At 41.8% G+C, this 22587-nt stretch overlaps 1 protein-coding gene across 6 annotated transcripts in view; it reads right to left on the minus strand.

Moving 5' to 3' along the window:
* mtmr4 (myotubularin related protein 4) overlaps positions 1-22587 on the minus strand; it is a 39977-nt gene that overhangs the window by 8034 nt on the left and 9356 nt on the right. For 2 of the 6 annotated variants that reach the window (XM_034606127.1, XM_034606128.1), the window contains exons 3-10: positions 11452-11541; positions 6006-6122; positions 4985-5014; positions 3637-3719; positions 2956-3122; positions 2675-2771; positions 939-1052; positions 390-589 (exon numbers count right to left, since the gene is read on the minus strand). In XM_034606127.1, coding sequence (XP_034462018.1) covers positions 390-589; positions 939-1052; positions 2675-2771; positions 2956-3122; positions 3637-3719; positions 4985-5014; positions 6006-6122; positions 11452-11541 — 898 coding nt within the window. Of the gene's footprint in view, positions 1-389; positions 590-938; positions 1053-2674; positions 2772-2955; positions 3123-3636; positions 3720-4984; positions 5015-6005; positions 6123-11451; positions 11542-20044; positions 20670-22587 lie in introns of those variants that run through there. The other 4 variants (XM_034606129.1, XM_034606130.1, XM_034606125.1 and 1 more) reach the window with 3 other exon arrangements.

The following is a 22587-nucleotide window of genomic DNA, read 5'->3' on the forward strand; positions in this document are numbered from 1 at the left end:
AACACAGGAAGAGAAACAATGTGTGAAAGGAAACAGAGGGAATCAAAGAAGTGCCAGGGATATGATTAACATAAACTGCTGAATATCAGTATCTCCTCCTGATAACACAAACACCTTGTTGCTATGGGTAACCATCACAAGCGATTAGCTTTCAAACGGACAGAACAGCCGTCAGGGGCAATTTGAGGTTCAGCATCTTGCCAAAGGACACTGACATGTGGACTGGCACAGTCGAGGATCAAATCATTGACCTTCTAATGAGTGGACGACCTGCTCCTGAGCCACAGCAGCCTGCCTAAACAGCAACCTGACTGCAATCAACAAGCCACAATTGTCCAACAGTGCCCACATACATGAGTCAACATTCACAAATAAAGCTATAGTTTTACCAAAATCACTATCCGAGGAGTCAGGAGCTTCCCCACGTTGTCTGCAGGCTGGTGCTGCACAGGTACCCTTGGCTCCGGCGTCCATCTGACAGGCCTTGGCGATGGACGTCACCAAGTACTCATCATCCGTGTTCCTCCAGCCCCACCAGCTGATCTCAGGCTGGCTGCAACGAGCGATCACAGCCCCGTTCTTCTGGTGTCTGGAATTAAAGGATGTAGAAACAATAAGCAAAATAGGAAAATGTTCCTGTTCTTGTGTGAACAGGAGAAAATGTGTGTGTGCAGGTTTTATTCCGGCATAGAGAATTGCTGCCTCTGTCTAATTTCGTGCCGCCTCCCGACAAAATTCTATTAGAGTGGAAAATGCTTATAGAGATCAAGTTTGTCCCGGGCCAAATTGATCACTATAGGCGGTAGATTACTATAAAAGAAATGCGTAGCTTCTGTATGATAGTCCCGTACGCCCAGACTGAGTGGCTCCCTGGGTGTCTGCCCTGGAAGACAGGCCAGGAAAAACCCTGGTGTGTGTGTGTGTGTGTGTAAACCTACCTATAGACAACCACAGGGATCCTCTTCCAGGATCTGAAGGAGGCCACACTCTCCAGCTCCTTGTCTGTGATCCATATGGGAACCAGAAGCTTCTGTGGGTAGCTTGAGCACAGCCTGTGGACAGGAACAAGGAACATGACGTTAATGGAGGTTATAATCCTGCATTATACTGTCAGTCTGTTGGAGGTGACTTTAGTTAAGTTTGCAAGTAAGTCTTATAATGAGAAGAAATAGATTAGTGTTTTGATATTCAGCAAACACACATCTGAGACAAATATTGTGGTTTTCAGGATGATTGCTGCATCACTAACTCTCAGGGTCAGCAGAGAACAAATCACAATGTGCTACTGCCTCACTCCATCTGTCTCCTCCTCCTCTCTCATGATGCTTCCTTCAATTTCTATTCACCTCCTGACTGACACACCTGGGACCGTGTGTTTATGTGTGTGTGTGTGTGTTCCTGTACTTACACCTTTGTGAGGACCATTTTAAGCAGACCCGACAGAGTGACGACATTTTTGGAAAGTAAGGACATTTTGGCCGGTCCTAACTTCTTCACTTTCTCACTGCTAGGGAATGCATTATGCCAATGAGTGTCCTCACAAAGATAGAAGTACAAACGTGTGAGGGAAAGTAAAATACTGTGCTGAGTCACGAGCCTCAGCAGGCTGCGGCTTGTTTAATTAGTCAGTTGTCCTGTGAGTCTGTCTCCCTCAGCAGGATGTGCTCTCCTGGGCGCTCGGAGCAGACTGACCTTTTTTTATAGCATTTATTTGCCAAGACAGAAAAGGAGATGCAAAAGTCTGCAACATGCACACACACGCACACACTGCATTATTTCTGCTTCAGAGAGTGCCACAATGTTATTTTTGTGTGTGTATGTGTATGTGTGTTGGAGACTTGGCTTGGTGGAAGTGTTTCTGGCTTGAGACGAGGCAAAGGCAAGTGTACACATTAACTTGTGTTGTTGAAGATATTTAAAGGAACAGTCTGATATAAATGTGTCTTTTGGGTAATAAATATTCACCTACTGATGTGATTCAAGGAGCAAGTCAACTGTAGTCAGCTTGACTTTGTAACAGTTACGATTACTTGAGAATTATGTCCTAAATGTGTCAAAATGTCCGTAGAAACTTCTCAGATCACTTCTGTATTCCAAACAAGCCTAGACTCACATATAAATTACAAATTAAGATACATCATGTAGAGCTTCCGCACTCTGAGGATGCAATTGTGTGACATGGGTAGTGTTTTGTCCTTTATCGGTAAAGTGAAGATTGTCTAGAACATAATCCACATATTGATTATATGCAGAAAAGATGATTATGCTGCAGATGTGGTTTAAGAAGTTTCTCTGGGTGTCGTGATACATCTTGACGTTATTTTTTGCCGCAACTCTGGGTAACCACTAGAACCTAACCTCACTGCTCAGAATCTACACCAAGGGTCTCAAAGTCTGACAGTGGACTAGAGACAACTGCGCCTCCCCTCAGGAACCCCATCTGTGCTACTGACAAAAATATACTGACTGCAATATGAAAAAAGCTGATACGAAAAGATTTTGTCACTCATCCCTCATGGATCCAGTCCTGCCCGATTCTGGGCCTACTCTCACTCTCTACTCGTAACTCACCATTCACTTTCCAAACAACCATCATGACACCTTACAGTATTTTGTAGCTATCTGCAAAGAGAGAGGTGTCATGCTATTTATAGGTGACGTATCTGTGACATACTTGAAGTTGCAGTTTATGTCCGACACTCTCCAGATGTTCTGTGTGTCAAAACCCATCCTCTTGACCTCCATTTCCATTCTCTGACGCACATGATCACCTGCTCTCACACACACACACACACACACACACACACACACACACACACACACACAGAGAGAGAGAGAGAGAATGGAGGGAGTAGATTATTTCAGGAATGTTAATAGTTTAACAAACTACACAATGCCAGAGGCGCAACTGTTCTAAACTTTTGAGTCATTATCTGTTTGGATTGTTGTGTGTACCCGGGCGACAGAGATGAACGTGCTGGTCCTCATCGTCAGCGTTGCCTCCTAGACACCATGCATGGTAGGCCAGGGCGAACAGGTCCTCCAGCCGGGACGGGTGAGCTATGGCCCGGTTCAGACGCTTGACCCACTCCTGGCACTGCTTGAATGTTGCAAAGTGGCATCTGTGGTGAACCCAGTGTGACGATTAGAACAATAAAGTGACAACTTCATGCTTTGGCTGAAAAACTAAAGAAAAACTACTTTTTGTGATTTTCCAGCCTTTAAACAGGGGTAATATTGTGTCTGTTTATGATTAGGAACCAAGATGCCGCTGGCACATCTGCTGCTGAAAGACTGAAGGCTCCACTTGGTTTGACCTTTTCACTCTGCTGTGAAATTAAAGCAGGTCTTTTGTCTTTTGTCTTTTTTTCTTGAAACAGTTTTTAAGCTAAAAACCACTGGAATCATGTTCATTGTATCCCATTTTATAGCTATTAGAGTTGTAATGTAAATGTAGATATTGCAAATAAAATATTGATTATTGGTTAAATGTGGCAGTATATGATATTATTTTCCTCTTTAAGGGAAGACAAAGTTACACTATTGTACTATTAATTTAAAAGACAACGACAGCATTGTATTACATTTGATTAATAGCATGAATGGATAATATGGTCAGTCAGCTGCTTTCCTCACCTGACAACTTTGGAATCTTTGCAGATGATGTGCAGCTGGAACATATCTCTGCTCTCCACACCGTCTATCAGCCTGAGAGGGACCTGTAGGGGGAGACAGAGAACACGTGTGGATCAGCCTAATGGCCCACTGTCAGAGCAGTCAGCACATCTGCAAAGAGGTTACCACCCCCTGTCTAGTACAGACTGAATCCAGGTTAGATACACATGGCACAGTTTTAATCCCACTGCAGAGGAGAAGAGGAACTCTGCAGTATTTTAATCGTGTGTCTAGATCTCTGTTATGATGCCATACCACAGTCACAGACCTAGCATTGTTCACAGGATTGTCAATGGTAAATTAGGTAATTTTACATAGCACTTTTGTAGTCTTAAAGACCACTTTAAGTACTTTACTCTATGAGTCACATTCACACACACATGAATACAGCTTCTACGCTTTCTTTATATATTCATATAGTGCTTTTCTATTCCAGTCACACACTGGTGGCATAGCCATCAGGGGCAATTTAGGGTTCAGGATCTTGCCCAAAGACATTTCGAAAAGCAGAATGGAGGAGACAGGGATCGTCTACTCCGCTACTCTTTGTGGATTGACATATTAATGAAAGCACTTTTCAGATTTACAGAATCACCCATGCAGCTTAACCTTCTGACCAATATTTACAACTTCACAAGCTCCAGTGTGTGGGATTTAGAGAGATCTATCAGCAAAAATATGAATCATAATATTTGTAATTATGTTTTCATTGGTGTATAATTATCAGAAACTACTGTTTTCATTACGTTGGAATGAGTCATTTATACCTACATTGGGAGCTTGTCCTGTTCCAGAGGCCGCTATGATACACTGTTGTCTCTCTACGGTAGCCCAGAAAGGACAATCTAAACACTGGATCTAGATGTTTTTTTAAATGTTTCTATGTTACCTAAAGGCAACCATAGGTTATCCTCCATGCTTGGAAAAGGTTGGTTGGACGAGGGATATTTGGTTGTTTGTAATATGCAACTTCATCACAAGGTGTCACTAAATCCAACACACTGAACCTTTAAGCAACAAGGTGCCAATGTGCATCTTATATGAATGAGAGAATAACTATTATTTAACGTCATATGGCTGAAAAATTGCCTGTTTTTCTATGTTTCAAGGTCAGCCAACATTCTGCACTCCAATCATTTACCAGGAGCTTTCATGGAAAATTATTGTAATAAGTCCAGTGTAACCACTCCGTTGAATGTAAATTACAATTTGTCCTTAGAGCGCTGTAATCGTGTGGAGTGAAGAAGAGCTGAATGACTAAGCTGTCTAGACGGTAGCAGAGGGTGGTGTTTTATCATATGGTACTCACAGATATCTCATTGTCCACACCTGGGTAGGTCTAAAACACAATGACACCATGGAGCACACACATACACACAAACAAACAGAGAGGGAAAGAAGGAGGGAGGGAAGACAAAAGACAGAAGGAAATGGAAAAACTATTAAAACAAAAACACTTGGGAGACAAAGGGAAATGAAGAGTTAAAATGAAAGAAAAACATCAAAGAGAATGAAAGATAACCGGGTGGATCACGCAGTGAGCTACTTGCAGCACATGACCAAACCAAATGGAAATCATGGAGAGAAAGACAAACATGAACAGGAGCAAAGGGCATGAAAACAGCTTAGAAGTAAGGGATGAGTTGTGAAGGGGTTGGGTGGGGGGTTCTGGGTGAGAGGTTTTGGCCTGTTGGCATTCATACAGAGTTCATTCTGTGCAGCTGGGGTCAAGTAAGGACTCTGCCTAGGAAGAAATCTGTTTTAGGTTGTGCTGCCTGAACTCAATGCATTAATCAAACTCTTCTCTGATAAAGTAACTCCAGGTTAGTTGTCTACCTTCTCCTACTCATCAACCCAATGTCATATTTTCCACAAGGATTCAGCTTCTGGAATAAATGGCAGGGATTTGGGAAGGAGAGGGAATTTCTCTGCCAGTAAATGCAAACAATTGGCCCGTTTGTCTTTGAGTAAGGTCTGACGTCAGTCGGAGCAAGCTGGTGGACATGAGTGCCAGTGGGGGGCGGTTCTTTGGAGCCTCGATGTCACATTAAAACTCTCCTGCCTAAAGATCAGAACGCAACTCCTGAGGTACAAAGTGGTACAAACAACTTCACGCCAACTGTGCAGGGGTACCTCATTTAGACACTTATAGGTTCATTTGCTTTGCTTGTACAATTATGTGTTTATTAAAAAATGATATGGAGAAAAGGGGACAAAGCCTCAAACTAAACATCAAAACCTCCTCTTGCCTGCTGTTGGCTTCTGAGGTGGCGAAACATGGCAGCAGTAGTGACATTTGTGAAAATTTAGTGTCTTTGATGTGCACTCACATTGATGACAGAGTCTTTGAACTTGATGTGCAGCCTGTAGTTAGAAATGGCAATGATGGCTTCATCAGCACGGCCGAGATATTCCACCCCTTCCCCCTGAAGAACTGGGAATGGCACCTGGAGAGACACAAAAAACATTTTGTTTTATTGTATTCAAAAGTTAATTCTGCACCACAAAACATTGCACCAACAGCTTTTTCTTTTTACAGATTTGTCTGATGACAATGTTTATGTGTGTCAGTGTCTCAGCGTGAGTGAGGGAGAAAAAGAGGAAATGGAGCGAGCAGAGTCAGGAGGGACTGAATGAATAATATGCACAGCTATGAGGAAAGGCGTAGAAAGTTTTGACAAACAAATCGACGTATGGACACGCAGAAGCAAAAAAATATGATTAAACTATAGCAGGTCAGAGACGTCAGTTTATTAGGCGGTCCTTCATATCTGGCCAAGGATACATTTGCGTTCACACAGAAAATAATGTGGGCCATATGTGTCTCAGACCACCTCTGAATGTGGTAATCTGATCTCTGGACGCATGTTAGGGTTCAGCAAGTATAATCATAGGACATGAATGTTTGGTCCAACCTTCATGACAATAAATCCAAAATCTGTTGAGGCGACCAAATCTCAAACATCAAACTCACTGAGATGCCAGATCAAAAGTCTGGAATCACCAAAGGCAGGAGGATTCATCATCATGGAACCATGATTATCATCTTTGTACCAGTAGCACTAGAGGAAAGGTCAGGGGACCACAAAAGGCACCATGAATAGTTGTGGACCAACAAACTCGCTGTTGGACTGACCGCACTGGATGTCATTGGAACCCCTTTTAGCGACACTGCTGGTAGACCTAAAAAAACATTGTAACTAGTCCACAGATTAGCATTGGGATGCTTGAAAAGGGTAATTCTTAATGTTTACTTAGATTATTCATTTTTTAATTTGAAATAAAAAATGTGCATTTAAGACTGCATTTCACTCAGGCAAGGACCAGTACAGCTGCTTTGTTGAAAGACTAAATTAAGCACTGATCCATTTTTGGACTAAAGAGTCTTTTAATAGGAAAAGAAGGTTTTGTGGAACCATTCTGGTAATGTTATTGAAACGCAAGTATCATACTGGCAACAGCATAAAACATTTTCAAACAATACCCAGGCCAGCACTAAACATAATGACTGTTGTGCCATTACAGAGATGATAAAAAGGGGGGAACATGAGAAATTGTGTGCATGTGTCGATGTCCAATTAGCACATCGTAGTTTTACAGAAGGACCATTGTGAGTGCAAAGGGCTTGTTGGTGAGCCTGAATGAGCAGGCAGACAAGAGGCAGCCAGGACTGGGAGGGAGACTGTCTCCACCAGTGCTGGCGGTACACGGAGGGATCCCAAACTGTCCATTAACATTCTTACTCCAATTTTTATTATGGGCCCAGGCTTTGGCTCCAACAAGACTCCTGCATTAAGATAATTAAGAAATTAAAAGAACACATTTTTCTGTTAATTCTGAGACAGGGCATTATATTTAAAAGCCGACCACGTGGATGAGATGCATAGCTACAGTTGCCAGCTTCTAAACGATCCTGAAAATTGAGGCATCAAATCTATTTCACACTGGTAAAAGTTGTTGTACTGACTAGTGTAGCTACATTTTCAACTGATTTAAAAGGAATGGATTCATTGAGCTTTGAGATTTTATGAATGCTGCTAATCAGGGAGATTTCTAGGTAAGGTTGTCAAGTTGTTTTTTGAAACACTTTTTTAAAATCGTATTTGTTGGAATCTTCTTCACGTCCCAATAGCCATCAATAAATAAAGTGGTCAGAAAAACAAACACAACCGGAGTCTTCACAAGTCAAAGAGACATACACCTCTGAAGTAGAGAAGATGGTCAGAAGTTGGCGAGACGAGAGGGCCGATGGGAGGAGGTGGGTTGTATTGATTGCATTTTTTCCAAAGTGCTAATGCTTACTTTTCCAGGATTACCAACCCCGTCTTTAATATACAATGTTGAGGCTTACTTAGCAGACTATATATTATCACTCCAACATCACTTTTTCCCATCTGAAAAAATGAGAATTGTGTTATGCACATTCATTCCTTACTTAGGTGATCTCTTCACACTTGAGTTTCTCTTAGTCACTGCTGCTTAACCATGATAATTATCACTGGGGACCACGCACTGCGACCCAGCTCTCATTGTTTAGTTGCTGGTAGTGATGTTGCTTAGAGACAACATTACCTCATCCTACATCAGCATGCATTGCTGAGTCACGCAGAGGAGGACCCACTGGTGCATGTTAAAAGGGGCCATGCAGCCAGGCAGATGGGGGATTATGGTGAGATGCCAGGGAATCAGTCTCACTTGAAACAACATTAGCCAACATGGTTAAAAGCACAGACTTTGTTAGTGCACTTTGTTAGTGACTTTGTTTTTACCACTTGAGATAGAGGAGAAAATAAATTAAATAAATCAAAACTATTCCATTTTTTAAATTGAAATGCTACATTGTTGATTGGCAAGAGGTCAAAAGCCATCAGTACATTAGATTGTTGATGCCTCCTGGTCCAGAGTGCTTAAACAAAAAACAAAAAAACAAACAAACAAAACAAAAACAAAAACAAAAAAAGCCTTGACATTTATCACTGCAATTGCTGTTGCTCATCTCGGACTGAGAATGTGTGCGTGAGCCCGGACAGGAAGCACACCAAGGGAAAGAGTACAGCTTAAGCTGGGAAATGGGGCATGTAGTATCCGCACTTAGACACCATCAAAGCCAAATATCGGCAGCGGTCCCTCTGGCACCGTGTGCTTGGACTTCATAAAAGTGGAATATTTAAAATGCAACAGCTGTAAGTCAATCAACTTCAAATCTACAGGTGCAAAAGCAAACCTGAAAACCCTGAAGCTGTTGACTGTGACAGAAAAAGCTGTACAGATATTTTATCAACATGTCAAAGGAGAACAAAAACTGAAAAGCCCAATCATTTTTGCAGAAGTAGTCCATTTGTATTAGAGGCTGCCTTAACAGCAGCAGAAATGGCGGCAATGAGAATGTGCAACTGAGCCTGCGTGCTGCTTTGCTGTGGAACAGACCGAACACGTCCTGCAGAGACTGCCATAGTTAACATGCTGTACAGACCGGGAGCTGCATTAAACAAGCTGTGCTCCAAAAGTAGTAGCATGAATCACCGGCAGCCAGCAAGTGCAGCAGAAGATACTGTGTCACGTTTCCCCTGTGAAGCCTTCAGCGGCAGCATTATAGAGAAAAGGAGAGGGGAGGGGGAGCTGAAAGACCCATGAATAACACTCTGACTTGTGAGTCGTGACTTCCGGTTCAAGCAGCCTCTCTGTGAGGACATGCACATGTGCAAATTCACACACAACTCTGAGCATGCACCATGGCTTGCACGCACACAGGGGGGGAGAGTAACTTGCCTGCAGGAAAGCTGTGGTAAGAAACATCAGCTGTCAGTAAAACTATCATGGGAGCGCATAGAAAAAAAGAGACAATGTGTGCATGCAGGGGGGGGGGGGGGGAGTAGAAGTGAGCAGAAACAGAAGACGTTGCAAGGTGACTACAACAAGAACAATTACTAAGTATTTAGTAGAGATAGCTTTGCCTTTGGGCTCCTTAAGATGCCGCCTCATTAAGTCTGTTAGACACCGTGTTACAGATCCCTCCCAGTCTTCTGACGCTGCTTCTCATGAAATGAAGAAATCTACCATGACCGTTGACACACAAAATTAATCATAAAAGAGATAAACGCCTTTGAAAAGGTTGGTACACTCTGTAAGGTCGTTGCAACCCAAACGGATACAGGCTTAGAATGAAAACCACAAAAGAAGAAACAAAGGATAGTGACCCCAGGCTGGGCGTGACCCAAGGTTGGGCAACCCCCCCCCTTCCCTTTTTCCGGTTCTCTCCAGACACATGATGCTCAGCTCCATTAACCAACAGACAGCCAGAGCACAATCTCAAAACCATGGAGGCCACAGACCAAGTAGCCCATCACAATTTTGCTACTGGCGTCTTCACTGTGGAATAGACTTACAATCTGTCTCACTTCACTGACCGAAATGCTTTTTAGCATCCCGTTCTTTATCTGTTACTGTGACTCTGCTTTTTTAGTAGGGGCAGTGTATTTCTCCATAGATCTCAAACGGAAACAAACTAGTAAAATAATACTTGCTGATCTTAAATGCCCTGACAAACCGTCATTTTACATGTTGATAACATGTAAATCAAAACCGGGTAGTCTACAGCTATAAACAAGTTAAATTTAAGAATTTTAAGACCATTTAACACCACTTAAAATTAAATTAAAGACCAAACCTGCAATGGAAAAACACACCAAAAGTGAAAACCTATGTATGTCCATTAGATTCCACTACCAGTGTCCTAAATTTGAAATACTTTCCACTCACAGTGCAATTTGCTCATACCCAAGTCAATTATTGTTAAACTGGAATTTCCCAATGTTCAGAAACTAGCTAGCAGTCTGGCTAGAAAGGCATTATCCTAACACATAAACTTAAAGACACAGCGCATGCAGAAACTAATAATTCTCGTTTTTTCTCGTTGGCAGAGTAGAGAAATTTCGTGGGGATATGTAAAAAAATTAAGACTTATCCAAACTGAATTCAAGACAATTTAAGACTTTTTAAGGACCTCTGGCCACCCTGAGAGACACAATATTCATCAAAGAAGTTGTTAAAAAGGGGGTTCAACATAATACAGAGCCACTAATAGTTTTGTATGGGTGTTGTTGTACATGTACATGTGTGTTTACATATCAAGCATGTAGTTACATAATTTATTTTGTAGAAGTGTATCTGTTGATGCAATCTAGACATACTAATGTGTTTGTATTTCTATGGTTTAAATGGCAAAAAAAACAATCTGGACAACTTGAGAATAATGTAAATACTCTGGGTTCTTGTTATGTAGCATGCAGCTTTTCATTTTCCTGTATTTTTGAGAGCCACACATGTGAAAAGGAAGATTACTACAGAAAGGCGTGAATCACACCTTCATAATTTTTTTAATTCCTGGTTTCAAAACTTTCCCTCTGGTCATGGTAACGCTTTGTATAAATATTCTGTATCTATTGGCTAAATAATACTGAAGACAATTTGTTTCATTTATGATGCCTTATCTGTCCAGAGTTTGGGTAGAATGTTAGACTCCACCAACTTGCCTAATTCACGTTTTCCAATGTCGAATACTGATAAAGCAAAATGATGAGAAAAATGTTCTCCTCTAGGCCAATGTTTTTATCTCTCCTTCAGTGTCTGGCTTCAATCTTGGCAACTGCCATGACTCTTGGCAGTCGCAAGGCATTACCAGATACTACCAAGCTTCATCAAGGTGTTTCAGAGGAATGCTCTGATGGCACCTCTGGATCTAGGGCTGATCATCTGCTGATTCACAGTTCATCTCACCTGTAGGCTGTCATCCTCCTTCACCAGCTCCTTCTGGGGGAACAGGTCCTTGGCCTTGATGTACTCCAGACTGGGAGGCCCCTCTTCACCCTGTCGGACACAAACACAACGCAGATAAATACTTCAGTTATTATGTAGGTTGACACAACAGGATGGAAACACCACATAAATCTACATTAGAAAAAACTAAACACACAAACCCCTGAGCTAATATAGTTTAATGATAGCAGGTCGGACCACAAGGGAGAATACTGAGAAGGTTTATGCAAAAACAGTTCACATTGTGCTGAGCATTAATCAGGGTGGTAAAATACATGCCAGGTGGAATTTCACAATCCCCATCAGCTAACTCACAGACATCACGTAGCAGATTAAATATTGACTACAGGAGATCCAAAATTCTCTTTAAATAGGGACACACAACCTTGTGTAAGGTCAAAGAAACAAGCTATTTCAAAATGGTAGTTAAGATCAAGTAGTTAAGATCAACTACTTGATCTTAACAAGCATTTTCATGATGGATTGATAGATAATAATGCAGCAGGATATATTTATATTCTGTTTGCTTTGGCACTGTGCAGGCAGTTATTGCATATGAAAAATGATGAAATGACTGAACTCTGCAGTGGATACCTAAAAACCTGTAGACTTTGTGACTGGGTGTTACAGTCTTGAAAAAACACAGATACTGGGACTATTTCACACACATGACCAGTTTTTCACGAGGCTCGGGTAGGGCTGGGTGATATGGCCAAAAATCATATCAAGATAAAAACATTCATATCAGTCGATATCGATATTTATCACAATAAAAATAAATAAAGGACCAATTTTAGCTTCTGAGGGAAGGTTGTGGTTTTAAATTCTTCTTAATGAGCAGAGAATAACAAACCCTTGATAAACAGCAAAACATTTTACAAATCCAGGAGAGACCAACTACAGATATACCTCACTGTGTATCAATATATAATTGACCTTTGTTATATTGCTATTGATGAAAAAGATACTGCGATAATTAGCGATATTGTTTAATTGCCCAAAGCCCGAGGCATGGACATTGATTTCTATGGTTTAATATCTGGTATAATAAACTGGTTTAATGTGTTGTTTCAAAGGTTGCTAATAAATAAAAACATCCAAATGCAACCATATCAAGTGCACACCTGTTATAATGAAAGATTGGCTAATATTAGACTGCAACAACTCAAGGAGCAGCAGAGGCGAGAGTGAAATAGGAACAAAGAGGGTGGCAAAACCTGTCCTTGCAGCTAAGGGTGGCCAGTGCCCTTTCATCAGGTCACACTTCAATCACTGGAGAGAAAATGGGAACAAAGTAAATTGAATGATGAAACTGAAGGATGTGCCCTATCGGTAAAACTCCCCTGCACCACATAGACACTAATATCCTGATATTGAGTGACATCCTTGTTTTGCTCAAGAGATGTAATATATAAATGGAACATAAACTCTGTTCCCTATATTCAGTACACTATGTGACCCTAACTTTACTCAGGTTTCTGACCATCTGCTGTGAAATGTGCCGGCACGTCTTCAACCCCTCCATATCTAGTCCGTCTGTAATTTCTGTTGAACCCGAGATACCTCGGCATTTGGGGGTGAACCCAGTTAGGTTTCTGGCTGCCTGAACACCGATTGCTACTCTGCTGGACTTGGCTTCTCCAACCAAGTGTGACCGTATGTCGATGCCAGTTCTTAATGAAAATAAATATGGAGTCGTGAAGGGGAACCAGAGGGTTGCAGAAGACAGTCATCTGTAGTTTATTTCAGTGGACCACATCCATGGACTCGGGTTGGTCTTTTCTTATGTCCCAGAACAAAGGACACAGCAAAATAAATAATAAATACATTTATATAATAATATAATAATAATAAGCTCCAACGTGTGATTAAACCACATGATAAGCATACCCACTGGGCTGACTGGTAACAGATGGGGATGGATCCCTACAGTGACAGCCCCTCCCCTATAACTCACCAACTCACCATCTGATTTTCAGTGTGTGGATCATTAGAACCTGCTAAACAAAGTATAATTTATCTGCCTTTGTAGGGCTGGGCGATAAAAACAAAACGATTAATGAATTATAATTTTCTTTGATTGGGAATATAACTTAAGTTAAGCTTGAACAATTATTTAAAATGTAAGGGATGTGATGCTTTTCTATGTCCTTTATGTTAGTAAAACTAAAATCTGTGGTTTTTCAAAGAAAACATGAAGATGCCACCTTGGGCTCTGTTAAAATACAACATTTTTTTTATAAACAAAACAATTAATCACAAAAATACTTAGCTGAACAATAGATAGTAAAAATAATCATTAGCTGTAGCTCAAATCCAAGTATAGCGAGGACAGAGTACAGGTGCTAAGATCTTGGGGTCAGCGCAATGGAGAATAGTTTGCTGCTGCTGTCTTTGAACTGGTGGCTTATTATGGCTATGGGGAGTGTGTGTGTGTGTGTGTGTGTGTGTGTGTGTGTGTGTGTGTGTGTGTGTGTGGGGGGGGGGGATTAACACAGTATATCACTACACAAAGCCAGGCTAACTGCTACTTCTACAACAGTAATTGCAATAAATGGCAGTGCTGATGGCAGCCATGGTGGAAGGGTTCAAGGCTGTGCCGAAATGGGATGTCCCTCCAAAGTCCTTAAAAAGTTGCTCCTACATTAGTGCTGTCTGCTAAATCTTCCAAGCGATGCCATTATGTTTGTGCTACTGCTGTGTTTCTATCTGCACAGACATACTCAAGGTGAAGGTGAGTAGGAAGCTGGTTTCTAGCATAACACAGCCACTAAAATACTGCATTTACAACACAAATACTGGTGTATTTCTGAGAAGAATGAAACTTTGTAGTAAACTTGTCTGAAATCCCTCTGCATTGCAACACCCCTAATCTCTTGACCTATGACCCGAGTCAGCCGACGGCATCACACTGGCGAGGCAGCTGTGTATAATCAATTTGACTTATTTTTACCTGAGAATGGGCAGGCTATGACAGTGGCCATCTGTCAAAGGCATCCTGCGAGAAGGTTGGGTCATTACAGTTTGATCTCCCACACTGTTGCCGGGCAGTCTGAACCATCAGTCTGCCATCCAAGCACAGAATAATTTACTTTCCTTAAGGCAATAAAGTTTACCATAGCATGCCAGAACGCTGCCATAATTTACTCAAGAAGCTATCAATATAGTGTCTCCCACTTATTACGGCAATGCCAATAAGTAGAGTGGAGCATGCGCGCGCACACACGCGCGCACACACACACACACAAATCAATAATCCATCCATTTTCTTAGTTCCATTACATCTTGTTCTCTACTACCTGGTAGATACTTGGCATCTTTTACTCCCTTCTCTTATAAAGCACTCCTGACGTTGCACTCCTCAGAGGTCTGCTAGAACATAGTGTACTTTAAAAGGCAAAACTCAGCTGACTAAAAGATGAGTGTATGTTGTACTGCTCCATAAATCCAGTAAGACAGTCTATACACACAGACAAACGTATATAGATGTTTTAGTGTTAAACATCAGGAAGAAGATATTCCCAATTGTTTACCAGACAAGTTTATATGACAGAGGATGTCAGGTAGAGTAAAACACAGACGGAGCTGCACTAAAGCACAGACGTCAGTGTGGCAGTGTTCGGAGGAAGCCTTGTAGCATCGAAAGCTGGTAACCTTGATATTTGAGCCTCGCATGGCAGATAACACAGAAACAAGACGGGGCTTAAAAAGTCTGTCATTACATTTGCAAATGTACACAAGTGGTGAAGCACATCTGTTTTCAGATTTTTGGTTCATTTCAAGGTGTCCACAATCATCTTACAGGAGATTATAAGGAAAAGAGAAATGCTCTCACTTCCAGCCGACCCGTAAAGATGGAGCACAGCTTGTCCTGCGCGACACGTTTTTTGCTTTGTCACTGCTGTGAGCCCGCGCACCCTCCCCCACCTCCGTCCAACCAGCAATCAAAAAGCCGGAGCTGACAGGCATGCGCACACACATGCATACATCTCTATGCATATATCAAATACAGTATAAATGTCACAGTTGATGGCACATACAGTGTCTTGATAACGTGTATCGCCATATCAGTGACAGTATTGGCCAGCAGCTGAGTAGACAGCTCTCACATAGCTGATAAACAGTGTGCATGTGGATGTAAAAACATCTCACTTCAGTTTTTCATGCACTAAAATAAAGTTTTTAACAGTCTGGGGAAAACGTGTGTGAATGGAGAAGCGAATAAAGCAGATGGCAGGACAACACAAAGGTAGAAAAGGTGGAGAGATTGAAAAAAGACACTGGCACGGTCTTCATGGATAAGTGTCTGGTTGCCATGGATACAACAACCTCTTTTTGCAGCCAGAGTCCCTTTCTCTCCAAAGCTTCAGGAAATAATTTGCTGTCCTTACTCACCAGATTATTTAATCTCACTGCAGCTTTGTCCTAGAGTTGTGCAGATTAGAGAATCACTAGATGATGCAGAGGTGACCTCCTAAATTTGCCAGCTTATACGTCTGCTTTTATGTGTCCAGTTATTTACTGGGTGGCGCAGAGTAAAAATAAGGACGAGGTTGGAAACAGAGGAGGCAAGGACAGGGCAGAATGAAAGATGAAAAACAACTCTTCTCAGAGTCAAGTTAGGCAGGGCAGTTTAGGTAATCGGTCAAGATCAAAGCTGGCAGAGTATGACAGATCTCTTTGAATGCATTTCTTTCTGCCTGCCCTCTCTCCAACTTAATATTTCATAGACCACCGCGTTGTAAATGATCAGTTCCATTTTAGGCTGAACTTCGAGAGCTGAGGACAGGGCCAAGGTTTTCTACAAGTAAGCAGAATTCAGACATTCATATGCTGAGGTATGAGAAAACAGTATTAAAAGGGATAGTTCACCCACAAATGGTAATTCACTCATTATCTACTCACCCCTATGACAATGGAGGGGTAGGTGAAGTGTTTGAGTCCACAAAACACTTTTGGAGTTTTCAGGGGCAATATTTGACTTGAAACACTAAAAGTCCATCAGAAGTGGCTAAGCTAGCGGATGATAGCATTTCCGATGGTCCCTGAATGCGCATCGTCGGAAGATATCAGCGGACATTTAGGCTAAAAACACGGTGTAAATGAGGCCGTTTCGAGTCGAATATGAATGTCGGGGCTCGCGGACACTTGGATGACACCACACGAGCAGTATGGAGGCATGTTATGTTTTTTTTACGTCTGAAGATAGTTCACTAATATCGTCAAGTTGTAGGGGATTCGGCTGCTACACTGATTGCCCCTGAAACTCCAGAAGTGTTTTGTGGACTCAAACACTTCACCCACCCCTCCATCGGCTTAGGGGTGAGTAATGAGTGAATTATCATTTTTGGGTGAACTATCCCTTTAAGTGCCACCTCATCACCACTTTTCCCTTTAAAACTCTTCTTCTCAGTATTAAAATCCAAACTGCTCTGTCATTTTGCTGCCTTTAGTTCTCCGTCACGACGCTGTGGTCACGATAGCTCCCTTTATGTCGTAGCACACTGAATGTGTCACCTACTAAGTACTTCTTACGGGTGTTACTGCCTTGATGTCATGCAGAGTGGTGAAGCCCACTCAGCCTCACGTGTGGCTGAAGCACATCCCCCGAAAAAAAGCTTTTGGCTGTACTTGCACTCTTGATTCATTTAGCTGGTGGGTATAATAGAATCTGAGTCATGGAAAAATCTTACCCAATTCAATTAAGCTTTTTATAGTTCCATTTAGTTCAGACAACATATCACAGAGGGAGATAAACATGATATATTAGAACACTATCTGAAGATCTTTTTTGCTGCAGCTGGATCACAACAATAGTCACGGTGATGAAAACTTGGCAGAATGCTGCAGCCCTCTTCCACATGAGAAGACTGACAGAGCTGTGGTCCACTTAAGTTAACAGAGGGCCTGGATACTAAATTATACAGACTCTGACGCAGAAGAGGAACTGCCAACTCAGCTGCACTACAGACATAATAAAACGGAGATCATAAATTGTGTAGCGACTGACCAAGTCTGGTCACAGATAAAGAAGAAGAGGAACCGACTGAACCAACATGGCTCTCTGGAAGAACTGTGATGGAAACTTATGTAAAGCTTTCCTTATATTACTAACATCTATTGTTGTTAAAGATAGCAACATAAAAATGCAAAACAAATCTCTCAGTCAACATAGTGGGTTCTATTCTGTGACCTGAATATGTATAGTGCCTGTTGCAAGGCTTAGTGGTGAGAGATGGGAATAAACAACCCGTTCCAGTTGAGGACCAGGATCCAAATTGTCTGATGCATCAATTATCACCCCCCCTTTATGCTTACTGCTTTTCAATAATTTTTTCCCATGGGTACAATTGCATTAAATAATCTTTAATCCCATCGATGCTGGCTTGTTTTTCAGAGCTGGATGGCTCCAAATGCTCACTATGCAAGTTTGGTAATCCTCCCCCTGTCACAATGGGTGTCAATGTTTACAACTTTGATGAGTGGATGAATCTGTCTGTCACAAAAGGTTTAGTTAAGTTGATGTCTCGCTAACCTCACTGGATAATGTGTCTCCTCTTGGTCTGACTTTGTTTTGCCTGCCAGTCACTTCCTGTATTATCCTGTGACTTTATGCCCGACGAAAGTGAAATAAAACAATTGATCATGTTTGCTTAACACCAACAGTCATATTTCTTCATGAGCAGCAGCTCGTTAAAGATAACCATGTTGCACGTGGACATGCGTCCATATGCACATGCTTGAAAGGAAACTTGTGCCACCATAAAACGCTGTGGGGATATGTTCAGATGATAACAGGCTGTGTTGGCACTGCTTACAAGTGCATATCATTTTAAAACAAGACAATGATTATCTAGTATCTCAGTCAAAGTTTAGTTACAAATCTGGCTATTGCAAGATTGAAAGTAATGAATTAACACTAACTATTGATTAAATATTGAATTTAAAATGTTGATTAGATGGGCATATTGGGAAATATGGATTTAGCCAAGCCAAGCCAAATTATATTATTGGATACATGTTATTTAGTAATTCTGTTGCAAGTATTTGGCCCTGGTCCATTTGCATTGTAGAGTATGAATGATATGAACTATGAACTCTCTATGATAAAGTAGTTCTGGGTGCCAAAAGAGAATACTCAGTTCGTTAAGACACACACGTGATTTTTTAATGTTTTTTAATTGGTACATTGCATTGATTTCTTCATTAATGTGTTATCAACATTTTGGTTTAGAAAGAAACTGATGCTTAGGGGTGAATTTTGTCATAGGCTAAATGTTATTAGCACACATGCTCCTTAACATATTTCACAGATAGCAATCTATTTTTTGGTTTCTCTTTGGTGAGGTGTCTGATGTAAAATGGTAGTGAGGGTTATGATGATAATCCCATGCTTGAAAGATAGTCATATTAAAGATGTTCATATCAAACTCAGCAGTATCCTCATAAAAAAAGGAATGGCTAGTTGTTTCATTGCAGGCCACAAAGAGAAGCAGGACATTTTGTGTAGTCTTTCAGTATCTTGTGCCATATCAGTATTAAATTCTATCACAGTTTTATGAGACAAACCAGTCACTTGTCTGGTTCATCAGTGACAACAAGGTTCCTTACAAAGTCTCCTTCTGAAATAAGTTTAAGCTCCTTAGCTAATAGCTCATAGCCTTTGTAACATTGTCTGTCAGAATGTGGTCTGGTGAATGCTACATGTTTGGTGCACAAACTCTGCCAAACAGAGTTAACTTCATCCAAGAGCATTTGTTCTTGCAACTCATCCAGTTAAGCTGCAAGTTTCCAGCTGTAATGATGTTCAAGATTGGCATTTTTTATCACTGTGAGCATATCCAAACAAAACAGACACTGGCTTGTCCTCATAATTTTTCCATTTCTCTTGGAATACATGACAGTAACCATGATGCTTCACCCTGACAGTGAGCTGACAGGCATACAGCCAGGAGGGACCACCCTGAAGGACATGTCTGTCAACCAGCTTTTTTGTATTTCTGCATTGCTGTTTTGCATTTATGAATTGCCTTGCAGGCATTATATGGCTCCGAGGCCAGAGGGTCCGGATCCCTGCCCTACCATGTACAGCCCAGTACCATAACTACTACTCAATGCAGGTAGTCCACTGCAGTGAACACACTTCACTGCAACAGTGAGTGCACAGTGTTCTCACTCTCAGCAGCAGACGCTTTACATGTCGTACTCCTGATAGGCCCTTCTCTCCTCCTGCCAATCAATGTACTGACACCTCAGAGCACTTCATACAACACAGTTAAGTAATGATGGCAATAAAGTAGCTTTTCATCATCACATGTATGAGAGGACTCTGAGGAAATTAAATTATCTGTATGTGGAGTCTGTGTTGGTTATTTAATAACCGCAGCGATCACGTGTGTCGACCATACCCCTACGCCCCCCCATCACCCACTGATTGGCAGGCTAACACACTCGAGCCAAGGTAGAGAGAGGAGCACTTTAATACACACCCATCAGAAACCAGGGTAACACAAAAAAAATGAAAAAAAACACACAAAAAAACGTGTTGACTTACAAAGCAGTTGAGCATGGAGCAGGACACCCTTCCTACGACTCTCATGTCGAGGAGAGGCAGGGCTGTGCCAGAATGACACGCAGCCTATGGAGCAGCAGCACGACCAGAGCACGAGGAGCCGGCATAACCATTCTTCTCCTCGCCGGAGCCTCTCCACCCCTCGTCCACTCCGAACCCCTCTAACTGCCACCCCTCTCCTCCCCCTCACCACCTTTTGCACGTTTCCCCTTCTCAAGAGGTGCTATGGGACAACACGCCGGTCCCAGCTCTCATTCAGGAACTCTCCCCACCCCCCCACCACTCCCAGCGAGAGGAGAGAGCGAGCACACTGGTGTCTGAAGACAGCCCCTGTTGCACTGCTGAGAGAAGGATAATCCAAGGTGCAAACGCCAGCCGCAGTCCACCTGATCAGCCGATTTAGGACTAAAGGGGAAAGCAAAAGTGATGAAATGACCGCAGATGCTCCTTCTCAACTGTAGGGAGTGGATGAGGGGAAACTGCGAGAAGGGAAAGCAGGAGAAAAAGGAAGAGAGAGGGAACTGCCTGATGATAAGCTCCACCCTCTGCATGCGCATCTACCTCCCTCTCTCACATTCACATGCTCGCACACATTTCTTACCGTCTCCCTCTCATCCCTTACTCCTCCCCCACTCCCTCCTTGTTCACCCTTCACCGACATCTCCTCATGAATATGCCTCTCCCTCAGCAATGAGGTGGTAAAGCTTAGAGCGTACCGTTAGCAACCAGAGGATGCTCTGACTGCCATGCACGGTCCATCTGACATCAAACGCAGCCCACTGAAGCAATTGCCCAAGTACACACTGTGTGCTTATAGCTGTGTGTACAAGGTATGCTGAGCACAAAAACACAGCCTGGAGCAAATTCAGCCCCACAGACAGAGAGCAGAGGAATACTCCATCCAGGGGTTGGACGGTATCCCATCACAAACCCGTTGCACTGGCTGCAGCTGATCTAGTGCAGGAGGATATTACGTTGCAGAGGACAGATGAGGGAGGGTGCTGAGGAGAATGACTCTATGCGGAAATCTCTGATGACACAGCAATCTACAGACAAACTCTTCTTCAGTGTCTTCTTGGCACCGTCCGGCACAAATGCAGTACATATTTGAAATGCTAAGTCCTATGCTTGACATCTGGGATGGGCACTGCATGTACACAGTGTGTACATCGTCCTGTATACGATAGTGTGACATGCAGCCCCTCCCCCTCTTGCCCCCATCTCCTCGCTGATGGAGTCGTGACAGCCACTTGTGGGTATGACCCCATATTATATAACACGTTTAACGTAGTAGACACAGCACGGACTGGGTACAGAATACAGCAATTTTAGAATGGGATTAATTGTACTAAGGAAAGTCCCATTAAGAACCTCATTTTATATTTGATGGGATGAATTTTAATTTGTTGGCCGAGGGTGGGTGGGGGGGGGGGGGGGGGGGGGGGGGATTTACCTTTAATTATAGACATACTTCTTAATATCTGCCTGTGCTTGCAATATCATCTCTGTCTATAAAAAGGAAGGTGGACTGAAAGAATTTGATAATGAGATACTATACCTATACTGCACCTTCCCCTATAACGTACCATTGGAAAATGTTCAGAGAAATGTGTAAAATCACAAAGGAACAAAATTATCCCTAATATAGCATCTTCTTTATATCCGTTTTAACCTTATTACTGAAAATATGATACCCTGTAAAACCTGTATGTGCAAGCCATCAAATGACAATTCACTTTTCTGCTGGATTCAAAAAATGCAGATATCATGGAAACTTCAGTATGGATGAATTTTTCACATATCGGATATATCACAGTTTTTGTTTCATTTTGACCTCACTGCTTCAACATATTGCTTTTTATTTTGTTTCAGTTTCAGAATGAATTGGCTCAGCTGCATTCATACAACTATCCAGTGTTCAAATGTGCAACTTTTATAGCCTCCATCAATACATGATTACTAATAATTTCATTGTTACTTTATTGTATACATCACACTTTTCAATACAAAAACAATGATTATTTTATGCAGACTGAACGGATTCATTATTAATGCCTGTCATGCTCACATAACTCTTACATATTACGACGATGTCTATATTTCATAAAAGAGATCCTTATGTTGCAGGATTAATGATAAATTACACTCAAATGCACGATGACTTTAATTTATTAATAAATGAGCTCATGCATCTGCTGCTATAAAATGCACTTCCATTAATCAAGCAGAAGTTGAGTGAGAATCATTTTAATGTCACATAAAAAACCTCAGAGTTGTTAAATGTATATTCTTCTGGTTGTGACAGGTTGACACATAAGGCACATGGTGAAATGAAGTGAAATGGAGCATTAAGTATTACAGCGAAGCACAAACACATGAGCCTTACAAACATGTCCTGTTTGTCATTATTGAAACATTGTATTGAGATTGTGTTTCATCAACCTTTGTTGTTGTTTTTATAGTCACATTATTCAAACTTGTTTTTAAATGGAACATAATAGGCATGAATAAACTTGTCAAATATA

Source organism: Hippoglossus hippoglossus, chromosome 14 (genome assembly GCF_009819705.1).
Source record: "Hippoglossus hippoglossus isolate fHipHip1 chromosome 14, fHipHip1.pri, whole genome shotgun sequence".
NCBI classification, from domain to species: domain Eukaryota; kingdom Metazoa; phylum Chordata; class Actinopteri; order Pleuronectiformes; family Pleuronectidae; genus Hippoglossus; species Hippoglossus hippoglossus.